A 24,391-nucleotide genomic window follows, 5' to 3' on the forward strand; every position below is an offset into this window, starting at 1 on the left:
ATGCTGAAGAAGACCCGAGGACGGGTTGAAATATTCATGTTTTGAATAAAATTTGTGTTTTAAGTCTACCAAGTCGTTGACATCTCATCGTCTTTTTCATTGAGTTGGCCAACTCGGTTTCACGGGATTCTGCTATACACGCGTGTGATTGGGTGGATCGCAATCACATGACTTACACCGGCCACGCTGTCACCCAAAACAAAACATTGGCGAGCCACACACTAACGCGATAGGATATATCAACTATGGCGCCACCAACAGGTTGGTAATCTCGGGGGTTTTTGTGATCTTTTAAACTAATTTAAATTAATTTTGTTCATAAATTTATAAACAATATTTGCAAGACAAATGGTTATTATTATATACCTAGATTTATACTGCATCACTTTTCAAAAGTATTATGGAATAAAATTCAAATTAATTCTGCAAATACACATAAACTTTGTACGAGGATAGGCTAGTTCCATAGCAACTCTTTACAAAAAAAAGATACTCTTTTTTCGGTGTCATGGTGTTGACAGGCCCTACGGCCAGACGACGGCGGGCGGAGTAAATACAGTATAGTAATTGACTTTTTAGGCCTATCTTATGTAGGGTCTTTCGCATGTGAATGAGAAGTCCAACCTAAAAGCATACACTAGGCCTATATCGACTAAACACAGGTTTGTAATATATGGTTATTTGCAATCAGCTAGGCCTAGCCTAGGGCCTACCTAGATAAGGCCTAGCCTAGGCCTAGCCCTAGGCTAGGGCCGAGGCCGAGCTTAGGCCTAGACTTTAAATATAGGCCTAGGCTAGGGCCTAATCTAGGCCTAGTTTCACATAAATTCAATAGAAAGAACACATTGATGTGAGTAATCTAGACTTGCGAGTAGAGAACAGACGTCAACTGTGTTAATGATGGTCATAACAGGTCGAAGGGCAACACATGTGCAGCTTGTTTTGTTTTGATATGGAAACCAAGCACAGAAACTCAGTTCGAACAATAGAGCTATTATATCTCTATGGTTCGAACGCAACAAGATTAAAAAGGCATAACATGTTTATGAACTTACTTCATCCCCTCTCGGCTCGAATCAATTGGCGTTTCCCATCTGTCTTGGTGGTATAATAGTTAATTATCGTGTCAACAATGGATAGACTTACCGCGTATTTAATTAATAACAATATAAATTACAACTTTATCGTTATTTTTTTGGAACAATTATAAGAAGAATAAGACAGCATCAGGGCTGCCAAGAGGGGAAACTGTAACAGTAAACTGCGGGAAGGCACAAAACAATTTTTTAGAGGCCCTGTCAATTTGGAGGGGTTCATAGGGGACATTTTTGAGGGCACATGATAGTATTATTATTTTTGAAAGAAATATTGAAAAAAAAATGCTACCTTCAATTTCTATGGACCCCCTGCTAAGCTAAGCCACTGGGACCTTTCCCTCTGCCCGCTCTCGGTGGCCCTTGACCTTTCCCCCTGCCCAACTCTCGGTGGCCCTGGACAGCAGAGGAAAAACAGTCTTTCCATGACGTAGCGAAGGGTTGGTGAGTGCGTGTAGTCCAACAGCAATATATATTTCACAAACCTGTATAGAGGCCGGGTATCACTGTTAAAATAAATCACAGGAGTCATAAACGTGTTATAGGGTTGCAGAAAAAATCTTCCGACTTCGTGAGAAAAATATTTGCAGGCAACAATAACATCAATAATATAATGATGATGATGATGATGATAATATTAATAATAATATTAATTGAGAATATATAGCGCAAATTATAAACAATGTTAAAATCAAATGCGCTTTAGACTGGAAGTTACGATGTTTCCTTAAAAAAAAACAATATTTTAATTAATTTTATAAATTATTTTTTAAAAGATTGCTTTTGTTGATATAGTACGATAGGCCTAGATTATTTATCATTTTAATTTTTTTTATTTATCATTTTTAAATCACCAAGTCGAAGATGTTTCTATCTGCAACCCCATCATAAAACGTTTAGGCCTAGGAACTCTACCAACCACGTCATGGAAAGACTATTTTTCCTCTCCTGTGTATCTTTTTTTAACTTGTTAAAAAATATACGAATAAAGAGTAGTAATTCATTTATTTATTGTTAAATCGTGATAAGTTTAGAACTACTGTTGACACGATAAGTTCATTACAGTAAAACAAACAAGTTCTGTTTTTTATGGCATGACAAGGTTTGTCTTGTCCTTTTGTATTATTGTTTGTATTGTTTAATTGGTGAAATAAATTAAATGAATGAGTGTTGCTTTCGAACAGTTTCTGTGCTGTGGTTTCATATCAAAACCAATCAAAACAAACAAGTAGTACAGCACAGCACGGCACGTGTCGACCTTCTGTTTGGCCAATCAGAACACGGTTGACGTCTGTTCTCTACTCGCAAGTGTAATCTAGCCTAGGCTAGGCTGTTTACTTGCGCTAGAGGTTGGTAGGCCCTAGGCTAGGCTAGCCTAGTTAGCTAGAAACATAAAAATTAGAAATGTCTCACATTATTTTAAAATTATTTTTAAAAGAAAGACATAACAAAATGAAGCATTTTAAAACAAACATTATGTAAATCGGACCAGTATTAGCGGAGATATTACAATATTAAGTACGTTTTTTGCTGGAGTTAATTCCTTTTATTTTTATTATACAAGAAACGTGTGTCCCTTACAGTATAATTATGTGTTTAAAAAGTAGCTTTTTAACTCTGATTATTCATTTAAAACAATACTAACGATTATAATTTGGTATGTAATTATTTTAGATTTCATAATTATTATCAACTAATAGATTCTACGTAAAATATATTGCATTGAAATCGCCAAATCTAGGCCTAATTATAAGGCTCAGACACCACTGTAGCCAGCAGGAAAAACATTGTCTACCCCGCGTGTAGCCGCGGTAAAATTCACGAGGGCGCCCTCAACCTGTACGAGCGAAGCCTAGCTCCAGTACAATAGAATATATCATAATTTGGACCATATATTTTAATTAGGCGCTACAAATATATTATTTTTAACTTGCCTACCATTATATATTAAAACCTGAATAAAACAAACATGTTAACTAAAAAACTAGCGAAGGTCTCCTTTTATTCTTAAAAAATGACGAAACATTTCTTGTAAACAAAAAACTTCTACTGAATCGAATCACACGCTTGAAAAACCCATTGCTTTATTTCTGAAGAGTTGTCTGGAAATAATTTGGCCAAATTGGGATATTCTTCCGCGAAATACTCAATGAATACATAGGGTATCCTATCTCCGTTGGGGCACTATTTTCTATCACGATGTTTGTATCGCCAATGAACAGCGCCCCCTATAGGTTTTGTAACTAGCTACCCTAGTAGGCCTAGGTATACTCTAGGCGTAGATTACAAAAATTGGTTGAATATTTACAGAGCCTATGCTAAATTTAATTTAAAAAAAATTTTTTCCCAGTGTACGCACATTGATCTTAGTTAAGTTCATAACTTAAAAACAGCTTGGAATTTGGAGCTGAAATTTTGGATTCTTAAATTTGACATACCAAAGGGTTTTTTTTAGAATTTTTTAAAGGAAAATCCAAGGGGGGGGGGGTCAAGGGAGGCGCGGGTGTTTCACAAGAGAACCTTAAATTCATGTGTATAAAATCGGGCACACACTGCGTCGTACGATCGTCGCACAACGAATCCATCAACGATCTGTTACGCGCGTCGTCGTGTTGCGTTCTTTATAGAATCGCGTCGGCTGGCGGCCGTCATGAGCAGTGAGTGCCCGGCTTAATTGTTTGTTAGAATGTTTTAGAAGTCTTTTTTTGTCCTTTATATTTTGAAAAGTAAATTACAAATAGTGAATGAAAATCTACCGAATGCTTTGTCTTAACCCAAAGAATAAATGTTCCAGATATCATTAAAAAATTCTAAGCCATCTCGGAGAAAATCATTAAAAAACCTTGTGTTACCATGGAGGAAAATTAAATTAATTCCTCCATGGTGTTACAGACTTACCATGATGATATTGAATTTTCATGCCTAGTTAAACTTCAATCTTAAATTCCATAAATTACGGTATATTGGGACTTAACTAGGAATTTCTTTAATTTCATTTATACAAAACCTTGATAAGATAGTATAATACTATTCCAAGTATCAAAATGCACGCCATCTTGTCGGAATTCAATATTTTGACATTAATTATGTCATCATCAGGAATCAAAACCTTGAGTTTAACAATTTTGGTTGCTATTTCTCATTCTTAAGGTAGGAGATTTTTTTATCTCCTGTTATAGGACATACACAAATTTTACCGACATACACTTTCAACCACAATGAATTTCAACTGGACAATCATGTATGAGATCTTTACATATTCTTCATAGCCCGCTTTATGTATGTACCTTGAAAAAACTGATGTTTTTCTTAAAGAAAACTTCTAAAAGTCAAGTAAGTTACACAAAACTTTAAAAAAATTAATATCTCTGGAGTAAATCAAACATTTTCAAATAAAATATCAGTTCTCAAAAGTTCAACTAATTGTCTTTATAATGATACCACATTTTCTATGTAAATGTCAATTTGGAATTTTTACACATTTCTACCTTTTGCTGGAAATGCCCATCATTATACCCGTATACTGTATGGGATATCACACAAATTTGTCGCTTAAAATTTGTGTGGACAGACTTTTTCTTTATTTTCATATGAAAATAGAGTTTATTTTCATTATGAAATACTCTACAATTTTCATCAAAAATATAGTACAGTTAAAAGCTATAATGAAAATCAAAACTTTAAATATTAAATCTGAGTAATCTGAATAGATGTTTGCTGCCCTCTACAGGTTGTTAGTAAATGCCAATATTCTGATTATTTCCATAATTTGATGATGATGTTGATCAAGTAATAAGGCTGCACTGTAATTCCTCATTATGGTGTTGATAAGATCACACATCCTATTGTATATTACAGTGATTATTAGCCCTCTTCAGATGCAATTAGCTATTGAGCTCTGGTTGGGGATTCTTGTGTATCATTGCTACAACGTCAATATTGGAATGATAGGACGTACAGTATTCTATTTTCTTTGTAATCTACTCTAAATATATTGCACCAATGGACATGAAATGCATTCAGAGACCAGGGGCGGATCCAGAGATGTCGGAAAGGGGAGGGGGACGAAAGTAGGGCCGATTGAGACACCTTAAAAATGAGGGTCCAGGAAGCCGCAATTTTTTTGTTTCTAGACTCATCAATTATTTTTTTTTTTAAATTATTATTATTTTTCCACATTTTCTCTACCCCCCTCTAAGTCCGCCCCCGGAGACCCTAATAAGGTCTCCACCAATGGCAGCGCCAAGAGAGTGCCCTTTTCTAATTGTATTTATCTATAGGATCTATGGTACGATTTGTCATGGTATGAATAAACACAAGCTGCATCGAATAATTGATCTGTGCTAATTTATACGAAAAACTAAAAATAAAGTATTTCTTCATGGTATGACATAGATCAATTGCAAAAATTGAGGGCTGTGCCATTTTTTTTTTTCATTTAGTTCAATAATTTGCCAACATATCCCAATAATTTTCCCAATAAATCAAGACTCTTCTAGGACACAAGTAAACAAGTAAAGTAATTATGCTAGTACTGTACTCTGTACTATTCAATTAATTCAAGTTGAATACAACATCTATTTTTGCAGTTAGATTTCTTTGAATATTAAAACACAGATTTCATCCATCTGTGTGTATCTCTATCACACATGACTCACATTTTTCCCGCTGCAACATATCAAAAACTTTTTGGCATTATCATTTAATAATAATAATAACAATAATGCATTTATAATGCGCCATCTATCTAGGTAAACCTATTCCTAGGCGCACACAAACATACTAAACATGGAAAAAATAAATAAAAAACATTATAAAAGTAAAATGATAAAAACAATTAATGATTAAAAGCAACTTGAAATAAATGTATTTTAAGTCTTTTTAAAGACATCAAGCGAACTGCATCTGCGGAGTTCAATTGAGTAATGCATTCCAGAACCTGGGTGCTGCTGCATAGAATGCGCGATCACCGTATTAAGATGCAGTCCTAGGTACAGTTAATAGGGTGTTTGTCCGCTGATCTTAAAGTGCGTTTGGGGACATGCATAGATAATAGTTCGCGTATATATGTAGGTGACATTTCGTTGAATGATTTCCAGGTGAGCAGCAGCAATTTGAAATGATTTCGTTGGCGAATTGGTAACCAGTGAAGCTGTTTCAATATTGGTGAAATGTGATCAAATTTTCTGGTCCGTGTTAACATGCGAGCAGCTGAATTCTGAACATGTTGGAGCTTGTTCGTTAATACCATGTAATAGTGAGTTCCCATTGTCAAGTCGTGAGGTAACTAAAGCATGCACAAGTAGTAGCTGCAGTCTTGTCATTCAGAACTTTCTAGATTTTGTTAATTACTGATATGGAAATATGTTGATTTGCAGATGTTTTTGACTTGAACGTCCATAGACAACGTATTGTCGAATACAATTCCAATGTTACGTAATTGTAAGCAGGTGGTTGTGGATCTGGACTGATGATATTTTGAAGATATGACCATAAACTCTGTTTTATTGTCATTGAGCTTTAGTTTATTATAGGTCATCCAGGCTTTGATATCAGCAATACATAATTCCATTTGTTTGCGGGCATTAGCTTCAGATTCATTACAGTGTAGATTAAAAGATGAGTAGGGTTGTGTGTCGTCAGCATACATATGAACTTTTATTCCGTGATTATGGGCAATATTGACAATAGGTGCATAAAGGATGATAAACAACCATGTATATTAACAGCCTGTGTTCGTCCGTTTAAATACGAGGCCATCCATTCTAGAGCGCTGCCTCTGACACCGATGGATGAAAGACGTGATAGTAAGACACCATGGTCTATGGTATCTAAGGCTGCAACCCAAGACTAGGAATCATTTAACAGTATTAACATCATCATCATAACATCATCATTATCATTTTACATTATTTTACCATGGACCTATTAATCAATAATAGGTCCATGATTGTACCTTATTGTCATCATTAACATCATTATCATCATCATCATAATTAACATCAATATTGAAATACTGTATATGTTATATATGTTGGAAAACTGTGCAGCACTGAAAACAGGATACAATCTGATGTTTTGTTTTTTGTTTTTTTTTTTTCAAAAAAGCACTTAAAATTGACATCACAATTTAAAGCGTTAAATTATAAAAATTAATAACCATCAGATCTTTAAAGAATCAAATATTTCCATTAGGTTTTAATAATTGATTGTAGCAGTATGTATAATTATATTTTTTTTTAAATTAAATAATTCTGCAATCAATTCAATAACCATGATAATAAATTCAAGCAATAAATTGTTGTTTTAGGCCTTCATACCGTATTACGTAGCCAAGGGCCTTCATTCTAGGACATATTTTTGCTACATTTGGGTTGTAATCCTTGCAGAACACTACACATAATTATTTAGGGGTGGTGGGATACATCTGTTATTAACTGTTATTTTGTTAGTTTTATTGTTAGTATTTTTGTTGTCGTTAACTACTGTTATATCTCTCTTCCCAGACTAATAATATAATAATCACTGTTTTAATCGTTTAGACCTTTCAAATGCAGAACCTTTTCAGTGGGTATGCCCGACCTTCATTAACTTTTCCTTTCCATGAGTCTTTAAGATTTTGCCAAATAACACTACATTTGATAATGACTTATTGTATAATATTACACATTTTCAAGAGCGTGCTGGTTAATTTTGCTATCAGCAATGAATTGGTAATGAATTTTTGTGCTGTGCACAAAGAAATGGAATTTGATGTGGCCCAGTGGTGATAAACTGTATGCTTTTTTTAGAAATAGGTCAATAGGTCAATTAGATTATGTAGTGACATCAGCAGCCCATTATCAGGCCAGCCAATCTGTGGCCATTATTGTTTATGGAGGATTGATTGTAGGCCAACAACACAACACTACAGCAACAGCAGCAGAACTACAATCATCTAAGCAAGCACAGACTGTTGGCCAGGCCAATATGGTTATTTTCCATCCTTGGGCTGGCCAACAGTCTGCTAAGATGTCCTTGCTTTCTTGTGGCTTTGCTTGTTGGTTTGTGTTCATTCATGAATTTGGATTTCATAACCTTGAACCAGTTGTCAAATTGGTATGTAGAGCACATTTGATTCTAGGCCTTGATAGTAAATTGCATGATGATTTTAATCCGTGTGCCGCTTGTGTTGTTTTCCGTACCATAGGGTCGTAGCTGTGTTCACATTCATAATTATAATATGTTTGCCAATGCTTGCCGTACAGTATTATACTGATTATAATCATTAATAATAAATCATTTCTAGATGGATGTTATTAGAATGTATTGAGGAATATGATCATATTATTCATGCCCTAATGAAACAAAAATGCTCAAGGTAATCTTAGATTCTGAAATCACATTGTTGCTGTTTTACTATAGGACCTGTCATTGAAAATACACAGTAGACTACATAGACCTACAGTATTGTTCAATTTATCTTTAATATAAAATCGTTTTTAGGCCTTGTATTTTCATAATTTAATGTTGTTAATGTTATTGCATTTGTGATTAATTATTGTTTCCTTTTTATTTTTGATAGTTTGTATTGTAATGAGCAAACTTAATTTCTGGTAGAAATATGGGTGTTTGGGTTTTGTTTTTTTTTTTTCTTCACCCGGTGGAAAACCTTCCGGGAAGGGGTGGGTGGGAACCACTTGTTGTCTTGACATTTCTATGATATTGCTTTATAGTCTGACCATAATAGGGGAATGTGAAAAAGATAATAAGAATTATTGTGGTTGTTTGTTGTGGCTACTGTAGACTGTCAGGGGCGGATCCAGAATTTTCCAAAAAGGGGGGGGGGGGGGGGGGGGCCCGCACACGGGCACAGCATAACATTGGTATTCATTGAAATTTTTAAAAATTTGGCAAAAGGAGAGGGACGTGTCATGTGCAGCCTCTTTTCCCCCTGTCTGTTGTTAACTAATATCATATATCATTATTACAGGTCTCCTTCCAAGTCAAAACCACTTTTTGGGACTGTGTTTCTTATAGTCTTTTGCAGCTTTGGTCTTTAATTAGAATACAGTAATACAGATAAAAGACATTTGATAATACAGGTATGGGACCACAGAAATGTCTTTAATTGCAGGGTTCTCTAATTAGAGGGAGACCTGTGTATTACTTTATACAACAAATATTCTTTTTATTGGAAAAATTTTATACCAAAAGTTTATTTAAGAACAAAGTTGCAAGAATTTAGTGGTTATTGCACTTTATTGTGACCAGTTCTGGCAAAACCCTTTGTTTGTTGCAATTTCAAATTTCCCACTAGCTCCCAAAACAATCAAGAATCAGAATTTTGAACATTTTATTTTTTGCATTTTATAAAAAAAGATTTTTTGAAGAAAATTTCTTCAAAATATCAGTCACTAAATCTACAATGGCCCTGATAGTAAATTGCATGATGATTTTAATCCGTGTGCCTCTTGTGTTGTTTACCGTACCATAGGGTCGTAGCTGTGTTCACATTCATAATTATAATATGTTTGCCAATGCTTGCCGTACAGTATTATACTGATTATAATCATTAATAATAAATCCTTTCTAGATGGATGTTATTAGAATGTATTGAGGAATATGATCATATTATTCATGCCCTAATGAAACAAAAATGCTCAAGGTAATCTTAGATTCTGAAATCACATTGTTGCTGTTTTACTATAGGACCTGTCATTGAAAATACACAGCTGACTACATGGACCTATTGTTAAATTTATCTTTAATATAAAATCGTTTTTAGGCCTTGTATTTTCATAATTTAATGTTGTTAATGTTACTGCATTTGTGATTAATTATTGTTATTCTTTCCTTTTTATTCTTGATAGTTTGTATTGTATAATGAGCAAACTTAATTTCTGGTAGAAATATGGGTGTTTGGGTTTTGTTTTTTTTCCTTCACCCGGTGGGAAACCTTCCGGGAAGGGGTGGGTGGGGAACCACTTGTTGTCTTGAAATTTCTATGATATTGATTTATAGTCTGACCATAATTAGGGGAATGTGAAAAAGATAATAAGAATTATTGTGGTTGTTTGTTGTGGCTACTGTTGGCTGTGTCAGGGGCAGATCCAGAATTTTCCAAAGGGGGGGGGGGGGCACACGGGCACAGCATAACATTGGTATTCGTTGAAATTTTTTTTAAATTGGCAAAAGGAGAGGGACGTGGCATGTGCAGCCTCTTTTCCCCCTGTCTGTTGTTAACTATTATCATATATCATTATTACAGGTCTCCTTCCAAGTCAAAACCACTTTTTGGGACCGTGTTTCTTATAGTCTTTTGCAGCTTTGGTCTTTAATTAGAATAATAAAGATAAAAGACATTTGATAACAGGTATGGGACCACAGAAATGTCTTTAATTGCAGGGTTCTCTAATTAGAGGGAGACCTGTGTATTACTTTATACAACAAATATTCTTTTTATTGGAAAAATCTTATACCAAAAGTTTATTTAAGAACAAAGTTGCAAGAATTTAGTGGTTATTGCACTGTATTGTGACCAGTTCTGGCAAAACCCTTTGTTTGTTGCAATTTCAAATTTCCCACTAGCTCCCAAAACAATCAAGAATCAGAATTTTGAACATTTTATTTTTTGCATTTTATAAAAAAAGATTTTTTGAAGAAAATTTCTTCAAAATATCAATCACTAAATCTACAGTACTGTAACTAAAAATCATGTTAAAATTATTTTTTAAAATACAAATCTCAATAATAAGCTATTGATTTTAGAATCTTTAGAAACTGTTTCCTCGAAACCTGCATGACTGATATCCAATTAATTCAATATTCATAACTTCACTTAGACAGTGTCCAACCAATTTCCATCAAATAATTTGATATAAGGCACCATAAAAAAAATTATTAGTTTATCACCCTATGAAAGAATAAAAACTGATGAGGGAGGGAGGTTTTTTTTTTTTTTTTTGATAAACCTGCCCACATTTCACCGATGTTCGCAAGTAAATCAGTGGTTAGGGACACATACTCTATATAAAAAGTCATAAGAATGGAATCAAATTTATATTTAAAAAATATGTTTTTGTTGTACCAGTAAACATATTTGAAAGAAATCCTTAGCTTTTCAAGTGAAAAATGTTGGAAATAGGAACATTTGAAAAAAGAATATAATTATGTTGATTAAAAAAAAATCAGATTTCCCCCAAAAGTGATGAGCGCTTGAGTGAGAAACTAATAAAAAAATTTATGGGCCTAATACTTTACTGTAGTGTGGATAAAGCCTTGTAATAAATACAAACATTAATTTCTTTGCATTTGTTATTATGACTGTAACAGATAATTTTCTCAATAAGTCAACACACTTTTCAGTTATTTATAAAGGAAATATCCCTTAGGCCACAAATTTGACTATGGCTTGACCATATGTCAAGTTCAGGTATACTACTGACCACAGAATGTCCCTGACATTGTCCTGTTAATGGCTGTAGTTTGACAGGTCCAGCAATTAGTTAAGGACAAGGTCAGTATATACAGAGGTCAAGTTATTCCAGCTAATTTTTGAGTCATGAAATTTTTACTGGCTTTAATATTTGCCCTCATCCCATAAATATAATTTAATTATGTGGAAGTTAATGAGATAATACTGTTAATAAGTTTGATCATTCCTCAAACTTTTTCTTCTGGAATCTTAAAAGGACAAATGGACAAGGCAAAGACAAATGTTTACTGTTGAAAAATACTGCCGTTAAAATTAAAACACTTGCAAATATTGTACATTCTGTATTTGATTAGTTAAGCCTCATGGATTAGTGATTATAACTGACCTGTGTAATTTGCCTGATCATTGAGGTTACACTGGACAAGACAATCAGTCAGTGTTTGGCAAAGTGGTATCAGTATTATATTGGTTTAGGCAAAGTAGAAGAAATATTAGATAATAATATTCTGAATGCCTTAGTGGAAGGAAAGGTTAAGTTATTTTCGTCTACAATAATGTTTACTAAGTACTGTAGAATGTCTGCTATAGTACTGTACACTTTTAAAGTAATACTGGATAATAAATTCTGCCAATGTACAGTAGGTAAATGAAGAAATGTGCTAAATGCCTTAGTGGAAGAAAAGGTTTAGTATATTCCCTGGGAAAGATGCAGGATTTGGCTGTAGGGGGTGCGTGAGAATCCATAGCACCTCAGCACCACCATGGTTGGGGGCTGAGGGGAGAACATGAACCTCAAGGTGCCTGGAAATTGCACTCTCAATGCATAATTTTAAAATCTTACTGGTAATATATTTTCAATGAAAAAAATAATATCATCAATACAATACAATAATTATTTTGCTTCATATTTGTTGTGCCTCCGACCATGAAGATTATGTTGATCAAATGGCTTCAGGACCAAATGTTATCTTGACACTATTATAGCGAAACAGTACTGTAGTACATTTAGTGGTTTGGAGCAAGCAAAAATATTTTTTCCTACACCACACTTCACAGTTGTACAGTACATGTATTGTAAAACCTTGAATTGAAGCCCTGGGCTTCTTATTTGCAAACTTTGGATGGGTTTCTTTTCGAGACTACTTTTGCAAAGTATAGAAGGGGGGGGGGGTTCTTTTCAAAACGAATGCTGTAAATTTTGTGAATTTGGACTATAACACAATAAATAAGGTCACTGTAACATCAATGTGTATCATGGTGTGTATTTAACTGGCATTAAATCACCTAAATTACTGATAAACCAAGCTTGTATTTAATTTTGTTTTTGTTTTCTTGAAATTCATGTACGGTGTACTGTACTGTATTATTTGAAAAGAAGCCTATTAATTTTGCAAACTAAAGAGGGGGCTTCCATTCGAGATTGGCTTCATCTCGAGATTAAGCCCACTGGGCTTCAATTCGAGGTTTTACTGTAGTATCTTGAATTATCGCGCAGTCAGCATGGTAGTGGGGTTCTTTTTAAGGCTCAATGCTACTCCTATTTTGAGAATTACACTTTTATTTGAGAGAAGAGAAATATTGTGTTGTAATGGCACAAAGTATTTTCTTGTCGATGATCACCAGATGTTCTGAAGGTGGAATGGTTATTGCTAATAATAAAAATGATAATTTAATATTCCTTGATTTAGAAAACACTCTAGATGTATACAGTATTTATTTGTTTATTCCGTCCCTGATGATGGTTTACTACAGAAGAAAGTATACGTCATTCAGTACACTGTATGTTTGTACTAAAGGGAGGTATCTACAGTTTATTGTCACCAAAACTTGATTCAACTGATCTGAATATGGTTTTAATATTGAAAATGCAGCCTTACTATATTAACATAATTGGTAGACTTACAGTATATAATGTAGTGCATATTAAAGCCCTCTACTGTATGCACTTCACATTATCATTAACCCTGTCATTGGGCCCCCGGGGGTGTCACTGCTAGCAGCTCTCCCCCAGGTTTCGCCTCCCTGATTTAAAATTATTTGTCTTCTTTATTTTCTAGATAATGTTTGTTAATATTAGAGAAAGAGTACACCACATAGAATATATTGTTTATTCCATAGTTATAAGTCATGTTAATTGAAAATGGATTTATATAGTAGTTTAGGTATTTCATTAGCTGCTTCTTCCCATAAACTAATTATGTCAGGAGTCGTAATTCTACAGTATTTCTTGTTTTTATAATAAATAAATAATTCAAAGAAGAGGGCTGCACCTGACCACTTTTTAAAACTTTTTCTTCTTATTTTGTTTACAGTAGATAGAGATGGCAGCCCCATTACCAGCAATCCACAATTCCCATGGCCACGCTCCAATACACGGCCAAGCTATGATGCAACACCGTGTACCAAGCCCGCCAAACAAGCTGAAACCCCAAGATGCGTACCGGAAACCTGCTCTGAAGGTGAAAAAGAGGGATCGAGATGCACAGACAAAGCAGCAAGCACTCTGGCAAAAACAGCAGCCTAACTTGTCCAGCATGGAGGTTCAAAAGTTAGTGGATCCTTCTTATTGGTGGTAATTACAGTAAGGTGCTTACCTTACAAATCCAGGGTCCTGGGTTCGAGTCATATCATATTCCCAGATATTTATCTCATTGATAAATGCAATAAAATTCTTTTTCAAAGCTTGATTTTAAAAAAGACTTGGTAAACTTCAATACAGTATAGTACACCCTCCAATTGGAGACCCCTCTATTCGAGACCAATTTTCTGAAGACCCAAATAACAATCTTCAACCTTTTAAGACAAAGCTAGCCCTCTAATTGGAGACCAAACTCGAGACTGTCCCAATGGGGGTCTCAAAATTGGGGGGGGGGGGCCTAACTATATTTTCACATTATTTTTTTGTATCTCCAATAAATATTATGATGTATGCTCAGTAAACTAAAATAAATCGAAGCAATAAAATTTATGGGAAATGTTTGCCATCAGAAACCAAATTTCTGATGTGTCCGGGTATTTTTTTCAAGAGATTTTCTCGTGCGTTCCCCCTATGCTTGACTCTAACCCCAAATAGGCCCCCTTCCCACCCCATTTGGGGTTAAGAGTGGAGCATTCATTTTTCACCCCCATTTATATTCACCAATTATAAACCTTTACATAACTTTACCATGTTGCAACACTAGAATATTGCCAGTGGTCAATGGTAGCAATGGTTTTTATATTCAGTGTATTATTGCCGTTAAATACATTATGAGGCACAGAGAAATCGTTATGCTGAAGTCCAAGCAAATTTGACATCTGACATTTACTGTGTAGTAAAGGATGGTTATTGATTTAAATTTATATAATTAGGAAGAAATGTATACATCTTATTTTCGGAGATTTCAAGGCTGCGGCAGGCATAATAAAGATAAAAAAAACTTTTTCTGAAATTTCCAATTTTTTTGTGGCGCCAGTCCGCTAATCGGCTAAACAGAATTTTATTTTTATTTAAAATCATCATTATTGGAAGGCGGCGGGTTCGCTCAACAAGATGTATAAAAAAGTTTCGCCTAAATTTTTTTTTAAATATCAAAGAGACTAAGATTATTTTTAATGAATACATACATACATAAACATATTATTGTTGCTTATCATAGTAATAGTTGATGAATATAATTTTGTAAATTGTAGATATCGCAACACTTATAAACATAACTTGTGTCTGGAGATGTTAAAGGACGGCTTCCATCATTCATTCTCGGAGCTGTTTGCACTGATTCGCCAGCAGAAAGAACGACTCCAGTCTGCTAATAACGATGTAGGTTTCTCCGCCACATTGCTAGAAGACCAAGAAGAGAAACTGAACCAGTTGAAGTTACACCTAACAGAAGCAGAAAGTGCTTTAAGAATAAGTATGTGGAATAAGGGTTGTAGTACCCAACCTTCAACACAAAATTCTGGGTTCAATCCTTACTAGTTCCATCACTTGTTGTCCATAGCTCTACTTGCGTATTCTTAAAACTATGAAATCGCCATAACTAAAATTTTATGTACAGTGTGTTCTGATTAATTGTATTTATACAGTAGTCTTAAATATTATGGTAGAATATGACATACCAATATGATCTTGGAATTTAGTATTTCAATTTTATTTGCATATTTTACTATTAATATATTTTAGATAAGTTGTTTCTTAATCATAAAGAATTATTACAAATTATATATTTTATTTCACATTTTCTATTATTAAATTTAAAATACATAAATTGGTTATAATTAATTATTGTTATATTAATTATTATTATTTATTAATTATGTTTCAATACATAATTGTGCATGTGATTTCAATAAACTTATTCCCATTGGCCAAATCCAATCAGGCACATTTTGACTGCTGTGGAGTGGTTCATGCTGTATGTCTGCCCTAGAGGCATGTGGGTATGACCCCTGACTTTTATTTGATGTTAGCTTAGCATTATATTAAATTTAAAAGGCTTAATAAAGTGATTTAAAAAACAGAGAAAATCCAACAGTAAACTGAAGAAAAAAATATATATTAAGAGATTTATTACGACCAGGTATGTATACAATTATTGGTCAACAGTAAACTCAAGAAAAAAATAATTTAGAAGATTTATTAGGACCAGTTATATGTGTGCTGTTAACGAACAGTTATTGGTCAGCCCTGCATTCATGTTAGTCACATGACCTCATCTCTGAAATATCATTGGACCTTTCTGCTAAGCCCCACCCCTTGGATATTGTTGCTAAGGTCCAACAAAGTAATAACGTAATGTACAAAAATATGTGCATTTGTGATAACATGTGTTTGTTCCGATTGGTTACTTCTTGAGTTTGATTGACATTCCAGAAGGATCCATTCTTCAATCAACTAATTTTATATTCGTGCATCTTTTTGCAGATGATCTAGAAGTTGTCTACAATGCTAGAAACAAATTAGCCGAGTATTTTTTGAGTACCGATGATCTCTGGTTGTCGGATCACTTCTTCGCTTCATGTCTAGACACTTCCCTTAACATCCCCGGTGATGGACGGAGGAAGGGGGAGGCATACTGTAACATGGGCCTAGCATTTGAACGAAGGAGTAAGTCAAAGTCTATATGATGCATTTTGTGTGATTTCCTTTTTTCCAAACAAATATTTATTTGCTAATATTATGTTAATATCACTTATTGCAGAGTATTTTATAATAATAATAATCATAATCATCGTAATGATGACATCTTACCAAAATTTGACATTACCTTTTTTTTAATTTGCTCAAGTGGGATAAATAAAGAATTTATTAATTAAATTGATTGATTCAGTTATTGCCTCCTTTCTAGTATTTACACTACTTCATTTATGAGGGCATACAATTAGTTTCCAAAGAATCAAGCGCTGAAAATTTGTGCTATTCTTATTAACAATTAATTATTTAATTATACCAAATTTGTGTTTTTGATGACCATGCTTGTAAAGAAGAAAATGAAAGAAAAAAGGAGAGACCTCATATGTCCTATTTTTGAATACATTTTTGCCAAACATTATGAAATAATAAGTGGATTAATTTATTTACTGGTTGATTTATCCCTTTATTCAATTAAACTAATTGTTTATTTTCTATGTTTTTTTTTTTATAGGAGATTATGGCAAAGCAACAAAATATTTTGAAGAATTTTACAACTTAGCGTCCAAAAACAACTGGATGACGGGAGACGGGCTGAGTCTGCACTCGTCAGCCTGCGAACACCTCCGGAGGGTGTACACAGCAGTGGCGGAAGCCCATCAGAAAGGGGATGATAAAAGTCCAGAAGATGCAATCAAATACTTCCAACAAGCCTTTGATATGGCTAAAGAAAGTAAGTTAACTGGATACTGTCAAATCACCAGGATGTTTATTCCCACAACCCAAGCAACTCTACTCCCTCACTTACAGGCTCCCAGTGGGAGCACCTGTTTACTGCTTGATTGTTTTGGGGGTTTTTTTTTTTTTTAGGCTACTTTTAACTTATCCATGATTTCTGTGTTGACAAATAAAAATTGTGTCAATAAAATCCCTCCAACACACAATTTTATCTGTGCACTATGATGCCTCCAACCATCAGTATCGCGGTTGCAAATTTTTTCCAGCCCTGTATTTTTGCTACTTGCAATCATTAACAAGTGCCTGATATATGTTTAGTAAATAAAATAATGGTTGATTCAATCAATCATTCATTGCATGGATGTATGTGTGGAAAACAATATGCAATAATTGTTCTTGGAAGTGTGGCGGGTCTCTGGTGCATTGTGTGTTTTTGAGCAGGGATGTAGTTTAAGGTGGGCGGGACCACCCAGCGTTGAAAATATCCACCCAGTCTAAAGCTAATTTCATGGCCCTCCACCCACCCTTATTAACCCACTTTTTCATCCTTATTTATTTATTAATGTTATCACTTTCCCACCCTTTAAATGGCTATTACCAACCCTTAGTTTTCGTAGAGGTATAATCTTGGTGGGGAAGACACTTTATCTACATTTCCACTCTCCACCCAGGAATAATATTCTGTGTCACAGTAGGAAGATTGTTTTCATGTACAATATTATGTATTATGGAACAAATAAAGAAAATGGTCTTACAATGCTAAAGATAATCAGAGTAATATCATAATAATGTGGTTACAGTAATTCCAAAGACAGGAAATAAGAAGCGTTTTGATATGATTGTACAAGCAGGATTACATTGAGGAACTGGCCTCTCCACTGCAGGAAATCATTATATGGCAGTCAAATTACTTCAGGATATCCATAGCCAGCCTACAAAATTTATATGCCATTAATGTAACTGGGCTATAAGCCTGATGTTTATCATGAGATAAGGAACTATAAGCAATTCAAATACAGGATTATAATTGACCTTTTTCCCGCTAAGCTCCGCCCCTTGGATATTGTTGCTAAGGACCACAAATCCATGTAAAAATATATGCACACACATGCATTTGTGGGACAGCACATGTGTTTGTAGGACACGCCCACATATTTTGTCCCTATTCTGATTGGTCAGTTGTTAAGTTTGATTGGCACTCTGGTGAGGTCTATTCTAGGTGATCTTTAACTCATTAAAAATTTGAAGACTCAATTTATGACTAAATTATTAGGAGTATGGAAAAAAAAACTCGAAGAATATGATACAAGTCATCAAGATTCTTTATGCCATTTGTCTATTCTTCAGGAATAAACAACAAATAACCCGGAAGCTTTAAACCTGAACTATGTATTATATTCCTTCAACTTTGGTTAATTGTAGGTTAGTTATATTTGGGTGTTTGTGGTAAAAATAATGTTCATGTTCATTTTCTAAGATGTAATTTTGGTATTTGTTTTACAGGTGGGGATGAGGCCAAGGAGGGAGATGCCAGCTACAGACTAGGCTTGGCCTATGAAGATATCTCTGACTCAGAAACTGCTTTAATGGTAATACTAATCCCCCATCTTTATGTTATACAAATATATAGTGACACATACAGTAAATCAAATAAATATATGATTCAGAACCTCCTGTTATGTAAAATCCTAATCAAGTGTTCATTATTCTACTATCGTAGTTCTAAACAAAGAGTATAGTCTGGACAGGACTTAACTTTGAACAATACTTCCAGTTCATGAATGATGGACCAATGTAAACATTGCACCTCAACTAATCAGAATGGAAAACCACATTGTATTTTAAAGCCGGGTACTCACCGCGTGCGACAACTAACGCACGCGGCGGTGCGTAACCAATAGATCACTTTTCTTTCAATGAGGATCCATTTAGACTGACAATCAGCAGATGGCGTTACGTCGTCTATTGCTTACCGGGAGAGGTGGATTCGTCATTCAACGGTCGTACAACGCTCTGAGTGCCCGGCTTACATCATAAATGCGGCACAAACAATATTACATTAAAAACATGTGGGATTACTTTTAAGACCCTTGAATTTCCATGAGATTGATGTATAATGTTTTGTTTTTTTTTAATTCTTTCAGTACCACAATGGTTTTATGGATGTATGCAAGAAACAAGGAGATCAAGTTGGCATGGGAAAGGCTTGTCAAGCCATTGCTAAGTCATATGAAAAGTATGTTGTATTCAAGATATTGTAATTATTTCAGCCATGATTGGCCCATTGGGCATTTGCCTTACTAAACCTGACCCACTTACGCCTGACTTGCTCAGCTCTTGTGCATATTATTTCAATAAAATTTTACAATTCATTTTCTCAATCTGCACTATGTTTGTCTTCTTTAGATTTGAGTAACACTTTTTAATGTCTACTCTGTTGCTAAGTTTGTTAATCTGTTTTTATTGGTGTTGGTAAAGTGCTCTGCCAATCTTCATTTATTGATTCAAAATTTGTCATTCATATAACTAAATATATGAAGATTAATATAGCATATATAATGATTAGTGGTGATCTAGATGGAATCACCATCTGTGGTTTGATTGTGACAGTTTATATAGTCTGTGCGTATAGAGATTCCTAATGTACATCCCCTCCACCAACAATTCTCCATTAAATGAAATTCTGACAATGCTGCATCTTAGTGCAAAGATTGTTCAAAATTCATTAAAGTTCTTATGTTTGTATAAAGCCGTTGGTCAAATGTGGATTATGGCCCTGTGCATGTTCAAAAATGCAGTACACCCTTAGGAAAAGAGTGGGGAATGTTTTGCAGTGTACTGCCAATCCCTACCAGAAGGACCCCACTGGAAATAAATTCTTCAGGTTTTCATGGGTTATCTTTGGTGTTTATATTGAATAAATCCAATCTGAATGTATTGTCAAATTATGTGTTTAATATTAAATTTTATTTTTATCATCCAAGTCAAGGCAAACTAGAGGATGCTATTCGCTACCTCGAGATGTTCGTTGACATCGCAGAAAGAAGTAAACAAGATGGCGCGCAAGCAGAAGCATGTAGTTGCTTAGGGAACATATTCAATTCATTAGTAAGTACCTTTGTATTAACATACACCCCATTTACGCTTTGCTTAAGTGCCAACCATATGAATGGGACTGACAATGTGTATAATCTACTTTGTCCAAACAAGTGGACTCCCTAAAAGACTGATTCAAGTCTCAACTGCTGATTGGCTATAAAACAAGTAAGAAAATTGGGACAAACACAAACTTTATAAACATAATCATGTAAATTCATTTTTCATTGATAAAAGAAACACATTTACTGGAAGGTTATTTCATAGTGTTTCTGCTCAGTGAAGGAATGTTCTCTGATTGTACCTTGTAGGGAGAGTACGACCGAGCATCGCAGTATTTTGGCAAAGCGTTCAACATCGCCCGTAGCATGAGCGACAATGTAGCCACGGCATCTACTAGAGTTCTCTTTGGCATCTCCAGCGCACACAGGGCTCTGCAAGCCTTTGCAATCTGTGTCGATCGGCCTAGCAGAACTCTGAAGGAACGGCTTCTTAACTGGAAGGACATACGCAGTGATCAGTTTGATGAGGTCTTACAAGAACAAAGTAAGCATATTCATTAATGGGCGGCCCACAGATTGATAAGGTTATCGTGTCAGCCATCAATATCGTCCAGTGTCCGTATGTTCTGCATCTCCCCTTCCCCAAACTTGTCAGAAGCCAAAAAAAAGAGTGTGAATTTATTTACATAAAATATTATAATGACTCCTGGATCCCCACAAGAGGAAAAGAATCACCGCAGATGCTCCACCTTGGACTACAAGTGTTGCTCTCCTTGGACCATTTGGGACTTGTCTTGCCATAACCTGTATCAGTGTCCAAAACATGAAAATTTAATTTTTATTATATTCATATTCTTCACGTTATAAGCTTTAAAACGAGAGGGCTTTATGGACCAGTACACCGGTGTAACCCTCTACTCATCACGAAAGACATACTGGGGTCTTTTATGTGCACACGAGTCAAATGGTGTACACTGGGCCTATGGTTTATAGTCCTTATCCAAGAAGACTTGTTACACCACCAGAACCATAGACGAGCATGCTGTTCCAACCGGCGCCAAAATTATGGCTGTTGATTGTGGCGCCCATGTCTTAACCGCTCAGTCATCCAACTTTGCTTTAATACCCACATGCATATCTATGAAAATTATACTATTGAATTTTTTCTTGCAGATGCAGAGAGCGAGAATACCTAGCTTTATTATATTGACTGAAAGAAGACCCCAAGTTATGTACAGATAGCATTGTAATTACTTTATCAATATTTGTTTTCTCGTCAGATTGTACTGGAAAAAAAAAACAACTTTAAAGTAAATAATTTTATCAAGAAAGTAGTATTATACATGTGTTTATGTAGTGAAAATATTTAGCTTTGTAAATACTGTATTTAAATTAGATCAAAGCTTGTATTCATTTGCATTTGGCTACAATTGTTTTGTTTTTGTTGCTGAAGTTCCATCCACACTAACAATTTTTATAAATGACAAATACTGGTGCTTTGATCAATCAACTATTAATCAATCAGCCTCATGAGGGCAGTATAATAGAGGTAGTAGAGCTCAAAAAGATCTATTAATCAGCTGAGTGTTTCTATTGCTCCTCATCGGAGCTAAATTTATTTGTCAGATGAAACTTGGTAATGTGGACAGACCTTTATATTGTCAGTTTGATAAACGATATGCAGCATGGTTTAAAAAGATATAAATAACTTTGTTTTCTTGTGTATTGTATGTTGGTAAAGCCACCTTTTATTAATCTGATAAGGGATTCAATTAATCATGTCTTTATTCATGACAACAGAAACTTCAATTTAAAATTTAAAAACATCAAATTTTTTTAATGCAAATTTACAAAAAAAAAATATTTAAATAAAATATGGGGATAACATTTATGTGGTATTCGAGAAGCGTTTTTGAACCTAATTTTTAATGTTTTAAAAACAACCACATACCTCTGCTATGTTATGTTCAAGAAAGGAAAGCATATGCCTATTTGGTAGGCTCTATTCCCCAATAAGAAAGGAATTATAATTATTTGCGACTAATACCCGATTCACACAAGAAAATTGACGATACGTCCCATGCTACATTGCACCTGAGTGAATGCACGTCCACACTATCAAATTTGAGGGTAATTGCGATATGCCCATATTTGGGTATGAAATAACATTATCGTGTCACATAATATTCTCGGTAAAAATATCTTGAGAAGTTTGTTGGCCATTTAGCGCGGTTCTGATGTAATATTTTATCTTGTGTGAATCAGTTATAAATATATTGCATTTGTGTCTATATATACTCTGTGGTTTGTTGGTTATTAGTAAACAGACTCGGTTAGACGAGATTTAACTACCTCATATTGGCTGCTGTGATGATGAGCCAATGCGTGGAGCTCAATAAAGTCAGTCATCCAATCAGAACCAATCTTAGAGATATTTTTTATTTCAAAACATTGGTTCTGATTGGTGGTTGGCTTTGAGTTTCCCATTTAGCATAGTTTTTTAAAAAATGCACTTCATTGGGCAGCTTGGCATGTAATGATAGCTTCCTGGTGGTGTTCTGCTGATATTTTCTGAAGGGCTCGTTTCTGATTCGCTCGTCAGCAGTCATCCCAGTGCAAGCAATTCAAATGCATTGTTTCTATTATATTTAGAGTTATTAATTGTTTCTTATTTACTCAGTTATATCCTCTCCAACCTGAATGATTCGCACCAAATCATCCAAAATTATTGTTGAAAAGTGATGTTTTATGATGATTTTGCTATAAAATTGTTATAAAATTAGGTAAATAGCTTATTTGAGTACTTTTTGCTTTGTGAATAGGAGGAGTTGTTTTAGGACTGCAGGCTCTGCAGTGGATATGCATACTGTAGATAAAGAATAGCATTTTTAAGAACTTAAGTCCTGTTCACACTAAGTTTAAGTGAAGAATATGACATCAGGATGCCATATCACAGGAATCTGATAGTGTGGACAGACTTAGCAAAACCAACTTCTTGTATGTGATCCCAAAACTCCAGTGTTGTCAATTTCTGTGTGTAAGTTTAGGTCATACTCAAGACCTTCAGTGTTTCTCAAAAATAAGGTCGCTAATATGGTAAGACCAGAGAGTATAGAATGCCCTGATTTTTTATGCACACAATGAAACTTTACCACGAGATAGGAGGGCACCCCATTAGAAATCAAATAGCTTTTGAAACTCCCCCTTTTAAAGGACGCCCTCTATTTCGTGGTAGTGCTTTTTGAAATAAGATTACGCTCCAACGAAACCCCAAGTGCAGTTCTATACTATTCGGCAAGACCTAGTGGAAAATTCTTAATGATTTCACTTCCTAAAAACCGTGTAATCCTTCAAATAATGCGTACACAGAACTTCTGAGATAATTTTTACATTGCTTACGGTGTGTAGAAAAGAATTAGACCATCCTGCTTGCAGCCAACGTGTTACGACATTGATATTGGTTTTCCAGGGAATGCTGTTCCAAAACATGTTAGTTTAAAATCCTCATAATACTAAGTGAATGAAATGTATGCAGAATTGCAGAAAAAAAGTTAATACTTAAAAGTGTATTATAAGAAAATTGCGAAAAGGCATAATTTATTAAATTTGCCATGTCTACACTATCAAATTTTATGTGTCAAGTAAATGTGATATGCCCATATTTGGATGTTATATGATGTTATACCCATATTTGGGCACATCGCACAAATTTGTCACTTAAAATTAGATAGCATGCACAAAGCATTTGAGTAATAGATTTCATTTTTGTAAATATAATAGAAAACATAATAATGGTTTATTTAGTGTCCTTTAAAATGTACATTTACCCAATGTGGTTTACAGATGACATTAAAAACATGTGGATCACGTGTTAGCGGTTTAAACTCCTTTGCAAAATAAAGAAAAATGTTTTTGATTTCTGATCTGGTAAAAA

At 34.5% G+C, this 24,391-nt stretch overlaps 1 protein-coding gene across 5 annotated transcripts; it reads left to right on the forward strand.

Moving 5' to 3' along the window:
* Positions 1–487: 487 nt before the first annotated feature.
* Positions 488–24,391, forward strand: LOC117102203 (tetratricopeptide repeat protein 29-like). 5 transcript variants are annotated; one of them, XM_033242430.1, is made up of 10 exons: positions 488–662; positions 13,820–14,059; positions 15,184–15,404; positions 16,415–16,597; positions 17,136–17,354; positions 18,863–18,948; positions 19,504–19,595; positions 20,344–20,467; positions 20,767–21,001; positions 21,631–24,391. In XM_033242430.1, the coding sequence occupies exons 2-10, from the start codon at positions 13,833–13,835 to the stop codon at positions 21,651–21,653; spliced, it is 1,410 nt and encodes a 469-aa protein (XP_033098321.1). In that variant the 5' UTR covers positions 488–662; positions 13,820–13,832; the 3' UTR covers positions 21,654–24,391. The 5 variants fall into 5 exon arrangements, with proteins under 5 accessions (XP_033098321.1, XP_033098320.1, XP_033098322.1 ...); XM_033242429.1 differs by having other exon boundaries at positions 13,824–14,059; XM_033242431.1 differs by having other exon boundaries at positions 13,827–14,059.

Source organism: Anneissia japonica, unplaced genomic scaffold (genome assembly GCF_011630105.1).
Source record: "Anneissia japonica isolate Jap-2015-1 unplaced genomic scaffold, ASM1163010v1 scaffold38052_len244707_cov166, whole genome shotgun sequence".
Lineage (NCBI taxonomy): Eukaryota > Metazoa > Echinodermata > Crinoidea > Comatulida > Comatulidae > Anneissia > Anneissia japonica.